Source organism: Lycium barbarum, chromosome 5 (genome assembly GCF_019175385.1).
Source record: "Lycium barbarum isolate Lr01 chromosome 5, ASM1917538v2, whole genome shotgun sequence".
Taxonomy (NCBI): domain Eukaryota; kingdom Viridiplantae; phylum Streptophyta; class Magnoliopsida; order Solanales; family Solanaceae; genus Lycium; species Lycium barbarum.
The window spans coordinates 121,421,070-121,432,536 of record NC_083341.1 but is presented as its reverse complement, the minus strand read 5'-3'; the positions used below and the strand labels follow the sequence as shown (position 1 = coordinate 121,432,536).

Here is an 11,467-nt window from a genome sequence, read left to right as displayed (position 1 = left end):
TTATAAGGCCGGGTACAATATGTATATATATTTTTGTAACACGCGCACACCTCTACAGTTGATACGGATGACCCTGAAGCTTTGGTAAGGACAGGTATGTGTAACCTTGAGCCTTGGTTGTCCAAGTATGTATGATAACCGAGCCTAGCCATGGTCGGGTACGTGAAACACCGAACCTTCTTGGTCGGGCATGCTATGTATATGCTATGGTTATGTATATGATATAGATATGAGTATGAATACGGATATGATACGAATACGAATAAGAATATGTATATGGTATGAATGTGAATAAGGATATGTATATGGATACGAGTATGGATACGAAATGTAAATGAGTATGGATATGAAAACGGATACGAATTCGGATGTATGTACACACCTCGCATTAGAAATGGAAAGTCCCTATGAAAAGCAAGTAAGTGCTTATGACGATGATTACACTATCTCCCATCGCGGCCCTCCGGTTGGGTCGTGACACAAAATTTCACCTCGAAAAATGGGGGGACTATATGTACGAGTAAAACCGAGAATATGGATATCCTCGGTTTCCCGATGTTAACATTATGTTCGGCCAGGATACGACCGATTTATCGGGAATCAAGCATCAAGCTCGATCTGGAACGAGGCATTAAGGCAGGATGAAGAGGCAGTTAACCACCGTGGGGAGAAGACCGAAATATCCGCCCTCAGCCAGATATTTCGGCACCCATCCCGGTGACAGCTGTCAACAGATTCCTTTCCTTACTTAGAATTATACTAGGGTTAGGACTCCTCTACTATATAAAGGGGAGGCCCCCATTCATTTAGGGGGCTCCGACGACACATAGAAAGAGAGAGATCATGTACTAAACCAAGCAATACAATCATCTGAATTCATTTCATCTTTTCTAAGGTTTTCTTTATTGTTCATTGTTCAAACATTCGATCATAAGGATTCGACCTCGGTTCTCAGTACTCGAGGCCAGTCATTATTCATCTTTGGTCAGATCTACATGTTTCATTTTACTTATTCGCTTATTGTGTAATCTAATCTCGTATTGAATCAAACCACATATCTTTAGCACCGCACATAAATTCAATTATTCTCCTTTTTAAGGTTAAACAATAGCTTTTAACCTTCTTTCAATCAAGGTTTTGCAAAGGCCAATGCAATCTAGTTGTTCGAAAACTCGAGTAGTAGCATTATCTCCTTCCAGAATCGGTCCATGATGTCCTGAAGCAACTCTGTAGCTTCTTATTGTACTTTGAAAATGTCCCATCCGCTTCTCTACTTTTGAGTCCCAGTATGAGCCTTAATGAAGGCATATACTGATCAACAAATGACCCTATAAATCTTTTGGGTAAAGTGAGTATCAGGTTAATGCTCTTTTGTGAGTGTTTCTCTGAACTTCTTGACTAGCATTGATTATATCTGCGAATTTATAAGATCGTTGCCTCTAATTCCCATTATGTATAGGTTGTTCATATCCAAAAAAAAATTGGTATAAATAGGGAGCAACACTGTGCAGCCATAGATGTTGGGAACCTTTCCATATCGATACCTTTGAGCACGGTAGATCCCTTGAGATCTGATCAATTTGGTCATATTTCTCTTTAATCTGTCCCAAAAGATTTTTCAGGATTGGATAATGTGGCTCAAAAGCAACAATGTCTTGAATTATTACTCCAGTTACCGAGCTTCCGATTCTTGATTTGCTGAGAATTCCCCTGACACCGGAGCTTCTTGGTGTGGTATTAGGAATATTCCTGTCTGATCACATTCTTAGTTGCGCGAGTGATTCCGTATTTGCATTCCCGACTGAGGCCAATAACACACCACTGAGCTGTCTGTTCGAATCTTGTTATTGGGCTATGAAGTCTTCTGAAGTAAGTTGCACCCTTAACTTTTTCTTTATTTGGACATCTGTGAGGTGAAGTTTCCTCGAACTGACATGTCGAACTCCTACGAGAATGGGTTGGAGTCGATTGTGACGTTTGTGACCGGCCTTGTTCTTCCGACAAGTTTCACACGTCATCCCACATTTTGTATGTCGTCTACATTCGGACTTCAGTCAAATGTTTTTATCCTGCCATTACATTTCACAAGATTGAAAAACACTAAATCAAAGAGGAATTAGCTGTACTTTTTGGATAATCACAATTGCTAGATTCTCATGATGGACGCTAAATTGTTTAACTTAAAATTTATTTATTAGGTCAACCAGTCAAATTATTAAAAGTGGAGTAACCGGCAATATAAATTAGTCCAAATCTTATTAATATTTTTTTTGCTACAAATATATATTAAATAACGTGAAAATAAAGTAAATATCAAATCGAGATAATCAGAAATAGAAAAGGAGAATGAATCATATTTAGTTTTTTCGTCGGTAGACGGAGAGCAACCATGAAGAACAACAATGACAAGAACAATTTAAGTATAAAACAAGAATATTAACATGTGTATTCCTGTGTATTTAGATGTCTACAATAATGGAGAAGTGGGAATATTTATCGAATAAGCTAGTGGTAACTGTTTCCGTGATTCACATCCGTTTTGATTGTTACATGACTGTGATCGTGAACATTAAATGGTATCCCGAATATCTCAGAATTTGATAGTTGATTTGTCCGGACGCTCTGATCCTTCCCTACGGTCATTCGAGGACTCTATTGTTCAGTGAAAATAAAGCGGGTCCAGAAGCTAATTCCCAAATGGTCAACCAGTTTTTTTTATTTGACTGACATTGTATAAATCAGTAGTTGATTTTAGCCCTATCTATGCTTGTCACGTGTCTGGCCAAATAGTCCTTGCTTCCGGTATATTTTTATCAATACACATAAATTTAGTTTTGTAACCATTTTAAGTAACTATTCCCTCCGGATAAAAAGAGTGTCCATTTAGACATTTACATGCCCCTTAAGAAAATACTAACTTCTAAAAAAAAAGTAATTTGACTAAATTGCCCCTAATTAAATATGTATTGGGATTTGATCACATAACACTTAATAAGGAAAAAAATCTGGAAAAATAAGTTTAATCCATTCTTGATTTGATAAGTGGATGCTTTTTTGATCCAAGAAAAAAATGTTAAGCGCTTTTTTTATCCAGGAGTATCATCTAAGTAATGTTGTGGGGAGTTGTGGATGTAAGACGACCCAGTTTAATGAGAGTAGCCTGATAACTACTCTCGAGATGATTAAACTTGTAATGAAACTCTAAATAATTATATAATACATTCTATCCTTTTAAGTATTTTTTAGCTTTTAAATTTGATCCATAATAAAAGTCATTTTAAGAAATTAAGATATATCTTTACAAAATTCAAATATTTTCTTGCTATGATAGATCATCTATATAACTTTTTTAAAACTATTTCCATTTTTGAGGCGAGATAAATGAAAATATAGTCAAATGACTCCACAAAGGGTGAGCACCGTCAGAGGCCAGGGTCAAACACCCCACACTGACATGTGTTATTGTTTGTTTTGGGAGATAGGTCACATTCTCCATATGTGACCCTAGTTGCATGCATGCAAGACCGTTATTGTTGAATTTTTCAGAACAAATGACATCAGATAAAATTAATTTCAGATTATAGCTCAAATTTCATATTTAGTTTCAAATTCTAAAATTCAGGGTTAAATATTTGGATGCACTATTTTATTGCTCTACATTCTATTTAATTAGCCTAGAAAAGTCATGCTTTTCACTTAGGGAGTTGTCAAGAAAATTTACTAGATACCCCTCAAAGGTAATTCGCCCGTGGTTCTTTTACGCGGTATGACAAGTGGAGATCGCTAAGAACGAGGTCTTTGGCTAGAGTTAGACATTCATAGATCGAGTTGCTCTATTGATTCTTCCCGGAGGTAATTATTCATCCTACATTATTCTAGGAATATTTTTCATTATTATCGGGGAATGTCCCATGGACTGTGTATTTAGATTCCAGTCCTTAGAGATCATGATTTGTCATTTTTACGTTATATTCGTAAGTTGATTTTAATACTAAATTAAGTACAGATCAAATATCAATTATTGTTGTGCTAAGTTTATGTTTTCATAACTATAAGACAGTAAGAATAGGCTCCACTCGAACGGTAGTACAGGTTGAGTGACAATTACGTTCCAGCCCAGTTTGGAGAAATGATCTGTATACAACCCGAGCCCCTCAAATTTCAACATGAATCATACCAACAAGTCAAAACCATAATACCAACATATACAAAGTCTCAAAATCCAATTGGAACACAAGTACTTAAAAAGAGGGATCAGGTTGTTAAAGTATATATCTGTATACTTTTTGTTCTGTATATTTGTGTGTATCTCTCTATATGTGTGTATCCTCGTATATATGTGTATAATTATGTGTGATATACAATATACACATGTGATATACACATATCGCATTGACGTTTTCATATTCTATTTCATCTCGGATTACAACCAAACCTACTAAATAATAACTACCAAAAAGTTTCAGATATCACTATGATCAAGCTTCAAATAAGTTTTTAATGGTGAGATTGCAGTTTATGATGTAATGAAAATTGTTATTCGTAATCTCAGATGCTTGTATATTAAAGTTAAATGAATTTAAAATAAGTGGGATTGTATTCAAGATCTTTTGAATACTCAGAATTAATTTACGAAGTTCTATTTTCTTAATATCTTGAGCGAAGTAAAAAAATACTCATTTTTGGGGCCAATATTTAATTTATACTCAAAGTTAAAAAAATTTGACCCGCTTCGAGAACAACTTCATACATATATGTATGCGATTAAAGTTAAAAATTCGCGTCTCACTTTGCATATTTTTGTCTAAAGTGCACCCGCCAAATATTAAATATTTTTGCCTGAAGTTTAATATGATTTGCCAAGGCGAACTTCAGACATTTTTTACTGAAGTTGTTAACTTGACAAGGCCAACTTCAGACATTTTTGCCTAAATTTGATATGATATGCCAAGGTCAAATCTGGACATTTCTTATTGAAATTGTAGACTTAACAAGGCCAAACTTTAGACACTTTTTCCTTAAGTAGTGCAAAAATTGAATTAAGAAAAGTTCAAGATAAACTAGAACGGTATCGAAACTTCTTTTACTTGGTGTGAGGGATGTTTTGGTGAGGAGATTCAAGATTTAAGAAGCCAGCTCCAGTTTTATGTAGATTTCTTACCGAAGTCATCCAAGAAAGGAAGTTCTCCTCTGCAATTAGCTAATTATCTATGTAAGCCAAATGAGCCTTTTTCATCCATTCCAAAGTCAATTGAGTAGAGTGTTGAACTGAGACTTGAAAAGAAGAGGATTCAATGGATTGAAACAGAGTGTAAAAAGATTTGTCTTGTAGATGAATTGAGGTTGGACTTAGGAGCTAGTCGTGGCATGGCTGCATAAACAAGAATTAGATCTGGTTCACGAAAGCTTCATATATATAATGGCTTTTCAAGATCAAGTTCAGATATATAGGTTTAGATTATTTTTGGCTGAAGTTGAGGTATTGACGAGGCCTAACTTCAGATATTTTTTACTGTAGTTGTGGCCTTATCAAGGCCTACCTTAAGATATATTTGCATGAGGTCAGGACATTTAAAAAAAAAAAAAAAGTCAGGACATTTATTTCGCAAACTTTCGGCATTTTGCATGAAGTTCATGTGAATAATTTTTTGCCCGGAACTAATAATTTGTTCTTCGAATTTCAACAATAAAACACGTGATTTAACACTCAATCTACCTCAAATAAGCTCAAACTCCATACATAAGTTCCAAATATCATAAAAAACAAACTCCATTCATTAATATGCCAAAATCACAACAAATCCATTTTGCATCAATTGTGGTATGCCATTTTTTTCAAGCTTCCCAACAACACCCAGTTGTTTTTAAGCTTTTCAACCATCATAAACTTATTGTTTAGGTAAAGCGAAACAAAATAAATTTAACCCAAAATCAATGAATAAAAAATATCCAGTAATATCAAATCCTAATTAGACAAAGAAGAAATTGAAGAAAAAGGAGGCGGAGGATGATGAGCGAAGGTATCGAATACTAGATATCAGTTTCTCCTTTCGTTCCAATTTATTTGACGTCGTTTGGCAAGACAGAAAATTTAAGAAAGAAACTAAGGATGTGTTCGGTATGGAGGAAAATGTTTTCCTGAAAAATGTCTTCTTGGAAAATAAGTAAGTTTCTACTTATTTTCTCATGTTCAGCTGGGTAGTGGAAAATAAGTGAATCTTATACTTATTTTCTCATGTTCGGTTGGTTTGTAGGAAACATTTTTCAAAAAATACCCACCCAAGCCCAGAGGCGGATCAACAGCCCACTGAGGGTGTTCACGCGAACACCCACGACAAAAAATTACACTGTATAGATAAGGTATTTTTATATGTTTTATGTACATATATAGATTTTGAACACCCTGAATACAAGAGTAGGGGTTGGTTCAATGGTTTAAGGGATTCAAAATTCACTTTAAGGTTCCAAGTTCAAGCCTCGTGCACTCCATCCAACCCTCCCACCCCTCTCAAATTTTCTATTTCAACAACAACAACAACATACCTAGTTGAAATTTTCTATTTCATATATTTTATTTTACTTTTATAAAGTTTTTATAAAAAATGGGAAACTTTTTCTTACTCAACCCAACCCCCTAACTACAACCCACCACCCACGCCACAATAAATTTAACCAAACAAACTTTTCATGTTTATAATTTTTTTTATAAAGGTAAAATTAAATATGAAGTAGAAAATTCGGGAGGGTGCAGCATGGGGCGGGGGGGGGGGGGGGGGGGGGGGAGGTGTTGTAGAAAACAACTTTTCAAACTTTTTCTTAAAGAAAATTAATTTCTTTTGGCGGGGGTGTCATAGAAAACCCAAAAAAAAAAAGGTTCAAAATTTTTTAGAAAAAAAAACAATTTATTTAGAGGGGTGGTGGGGGTATTGGGGGGGGGGGGGGGAGGGGTGTCGGAGAAGACCAAAAAAATTCAAAACTTTTTTTAAAAACAAATTAATTTTTTGGAGGGGGTTGTGGGGTGTTGGGGCGGGTTGTGGGTTGTAGGTGGTGTAAAAAACCAAAAAAAGAAAAGAAAAACTTTTTAAAACTTTTTTTAAGAAAAAGAATAATATTGTTTGAGGGGGTGGCGGGGGGAGGGTTAGTGTAGAAAATCCAAAAATATAATTTTTTAAGGGTGGGGGTAGTGCTAGGGTGGTTGGTGAGATGCTATTTGTGGACTTGTTTTTTCTATTTTGATTAGGGAAATCATTTTTTCCATTTTTAAGGAATTTGTTTTCCTAAAGAAGATGTTTTTCAAAATTTTTAATCAAACGAACATGAAAAAATTAGAAAATATTTTCCTCCATACCGTACACACCCTAAGACTTTTGAAATTTGTTATTAAAATAAACCTTAGACATTTGTATGGTTATAAAATAAACTTTAGACATTAAGCGTAAATGACAATTTTATGCAACACAAATTGAGACGGAAGGGGTTGATACTTTTTAAAAGTGAGTATAGGTTAAATGGGACCAACTTTTTACTAGTGGTACATTTGTATCAATTTTCCAAACTTTATCCAACATTAGAAGCGCCTTGAAACAGAAGCACCGAATGGAGTGACAGCAAAAATATTTTTTTCCCGTGTATTAATTTATGTGACACATTTTTTTAGTCTGTCTCAAAATAAATATCATTTTCTATTTAAAACTATTTAATTTTAAATTTATCTTTTTATCTTTAATGAGATCAAGCAGGGAATAACAACAATCAAGCAGAAACGTAAGAGATAATGGATTCAATTATTACAAAGGCTTCAGTGGTGGTATTAGTTTAGGCTCATTCCACTGAAGCTCTAGTAATGATTGAAAACTATATCTCTACGTCATCAACGATAGTACCAACAACTGATTTCTCAGTCACAAAGGACTAACAGCCCAGATCTACAGGTTTTATACTATAAGAGGCTATTTACAGAGAAAATGAAGTTGTTACCCTATTTACACTTTTCCTTCAGCTAGCAAGCATGAATGAATCTCAAATCGGGTCTCTGTTTTGAGACGAGCTTCATCTTCTTCGGAGTTGGTTACTCCTCGGCTAGATTTTCACTGCACCAGGTGAGAACTTAGTAGGTGCGAATAAAGTGAAAGTTTTCCAGAAAAGATGAATTTGGTACCTGGATATAGCTCAGATTAGAGATGAGTTCGTGTTATTCTGACGGTTTGAAGTGATGCAGGGTCTGAAATCATCGAGATGTTGATGATTTTTAGATAACCGCCGTCACTTCTATCTCCGACGACCTCCTGGTAGATCGGAAGTTTCGAGACATCAGAGAGTTCTTTTAGGAAGTCCGTTTGGTTCCGGTTAGAAGGAATTAGGCAACTTTACTCTTTTCTATTTTGCCCTTTGGCTTTTCAGATGTTTTTTTTTTTCCTTTTCTTTGATATGTACTTATTTATTTAATAAAATATCAACCACTAAGTTTCACTTAGTGGCACTTATTAAAAAAAAATAGATTTATAATCACATAAATATTTACGCTTTATTTTTAGACCATAAATTTTTAAATTATTCTTTTATTTTTTAAACTTCACGAGTAGTTAAAGGAATAAGGAACATTATTTTTGCTAAATAAAAGGGTCTGCTACTGCCGTACCGGTACGTGCTAATCTTTTAGAGACTTCCACGTACACCCTTAGACACGTAAACATGGTTACATGTGTCAATTGCAGAGACAACTAGCATATGAGAAAGTCGAGGAACTCTACCTACTTGTACGTGAACTGGAAAAACAAAAAATCATCTTTTGCCTCTTGTAATATTTGCACCATCTGCAATTCCTAACCCTTCTTCTGCTACTGTAAGTTAATTAGCTCTATTTTTCCTTCTGCCTTTTTATAGTCTTCCTTTCTTCTGTACTTGCTATGTTTTGATTTATTTTGTTAGAAATGGAATACTCGTGTTACTTGCGACATATATTGATACACAAGTATCTCCCATGTGTCAGTTTGTTATCTTTAATTGAAGCACTAAGTAGAATATATCATTAATTGCAGGAAAGAAAGTGACATCCATCTTTTTCTCATAGCAAAAAAGGAATTAGGGAAGTGTAATTTATCGAAAAAGAGCCTCTCTTTTGCCTAGATTCTAAACTAACAATATGACTTCTTTCATTTTGGTAGAACAAACCACTTAGCAGTTGGCAAGTATAGTGACTCAATTGAATAGTTTCCTATCAGGGGTAGAAAGTTAAGGTTTAGACGGGTGGAGCTAGAGAAGGTTACTAACAGATTCGATTGAACCCAATAGTTTTAGTCCAAATTCAATATTTGTATTAAAAATTTCATTTTTGTATTTGTCTTAAAAATCCATTAAATATATACAAAAATTAAATTTAAAATCTAGGTACCGATAAGGTTTAGCTCCAACTCGGGGTTCAGATTCAAATCCCTAAGGGGTCGTTTGATACCTGCTTAGAAGCTAAGTTATTCATGTGTTAAATCCCGCATAACTAATAGGTTAGTAATACCATGTTTGGTACTAAATCCCGCATAAGTAATACCCAGCTCAGGTGTAACACCATACACTTGCAATTTTTGTGTAATGACATGAAGTCATGAACGACTTATCTGGTGCATCCATTCAAGTCTTTTCCAATTTGTTTTATCTCAATATTATTTCCTCCTTAGAAGTCTAACATAATATATCAAAGAGAGAGGTGACTTGCAGATAGTATAAAAGATCAACTTCAGAGGAAAATAATCTTACCCCACCATCAGTGTAATTTACTAGTGATACAAATTACTTGTCGTTTTTTATTGGATATCATCAATGTTTACTAAATATCCGTAGTCACAAACTTTTGGATGACAGGTAAATTAGTATACAACTGGGGTTTCCATAGGAACTGAAACGTCAGGCAGTAAAGCATAACTGAACGATGTCAGGGGTATCTTTAGCTGTGGCTCCGAACGAGGAGCCAGATGAGACAACTTCTTCAACAAAACCTCAGCAAAAGGAACGAAATCAACAACAAGAAGGTGTGGGTGTAATGGGATCACTTCGAGTAATTGAGCTACAATTAGTTGCTTTCATTATGGTTTTCTCAGCCAGTGGTTTAGTACCTCTACTTGATCTAGTTTTCCCAGCTTTTGCATCCGCATATCTTTTGCTTCTTTCACGATTTGCCTTTCCATCACTTGGCACAACTACTTCAACTTCCCAGGAAATATTCCAGGGCAGTCGGTTTTTTCGCGTTTATATGGTCACTGGCACTACTGTTGGACTGTTCTTGCCATTGGCGTATGTTTTGGGTGGATTTGCGAGGGGCGATCAGCATGCAGTTCGCTCTGCCACGCCTCATTTGTTCTTGCTTTCGTTTCAAATTCTAACTGAGAATATTATAAGTGGATTGTCCCTATTTTCTCCTCCGGTTAGAGCCCTTGTTCCCCTGCTTTATACAGTTCGGAGGATATTTGTCTTGATTGATTGGATACAAGATGTGTGGATCAACACTACTTTGCCTGCAAATGCACAAATCAAGGTACGCATGTATAACGCCTTGCTCATTTTTATTTTTATTTTAAATTTAGAGGTGTCAAATGGACATGTTTGTTCAGCTTGTATTAATAGTAGATCAAAAGAATTAACCTACAGAGTTTTGCTCGACTAAATAGCACATAGAGTTAACCCACTCAACATGGTCCAACCTTTGATTTAACTTTATTTAGAAAAAAAACAAACAAAACAAAAGCTACCGTTTTTTGTTAAAAAGATTATTGGCTTAAAATGTTTCAAATACTCAATTTCCAAATATGATTACTGTTATTTGGGTTTGTGTGTCGATTTGACATGTCAGAGTACATTATTTTGACCTGATTTATCCCATAGCTTGATGGGTCATTTTGACTTCAACCCGTTGGATCAAGTCTACCAGCGAGTCATAATCTTAAGTTAACCATTTAGATCTGGACGGTTCAGGGAGATAATTAAACAATTGATTGATTTTGCCAACTGGTCTTAAATCCTTTAAAAGCTAATTCCATGAAATTTGTAACTAATTGTTTTGGTATTTTGCTTATTGTTTTCAGGATGTTACATGGTATTGGTTTGGGAAAGGGCTGGCAGTGGCGAATTTGGTGTACTTTTCGATCAATCTGTTATGTTTCTTGATTCCGCAATTTCTTCCCCGGGCTTTCGAGAGATACTTCAGGGAGAGGAACGAGGTTCAGTCGAAGTCAGCTGAAGATAAGCACTCGCAAGCTATGAACAGAACAAAACACGCAGACAAAAAGATGGAGTAGCAAAAATGTGCAGCACCTTTTCGCTTTTTGATTTCACTACTGTAAGTTGAATGGACTATTTTCGTTTTTGGTTGGTTAGCGTAAGAGCTTGTTTCCACGTATTTTTTTTTTGGCAGTTACTATTTAGGAACTCAAAACTCGATTGTTGTATTTGATGCTTCTTTGATGTTGTTACCATGATT

General features: G+C 35.2%; 1 protein-coding gene across 2 annotated transcripts; it reads left to right on the top strand.

Moving 5' to 3' along the window:
* The first annotated feature begins 8,691 nt into the window (after positions 1–8,691).
* Positions 8,692–11,467, top strand: LOC132641310 (uncharacterized). 2 transcript variants are annotated; one of them, XM_060358252.1, is made up of 3 exons: positions 8,692–8,842; positions 9,856–10,525; positions 11,073–11,467. In XM_060358252.1, the coding sequence occupies exons 2-3, from the start codon at positions 9,923–9,925 to the stop codon at positions 11,283–11,285; spliced, it is 816 nt and encodes a 271-aa protein (XP_060214235.1). In that variant the 5' UTR covers positions 8,692–8,842; positions 9,856–9,922; the 3' UTR covers positions 11,286–11,467. The 2 variants fall into 2 exon arrangements, with proteins under 2 accessions (XP_060214235.1, XP_060214236.1); XM_060358253.1 differs by having other exon boundaries at positions 8,763–8,842; positions 9,835–10,525.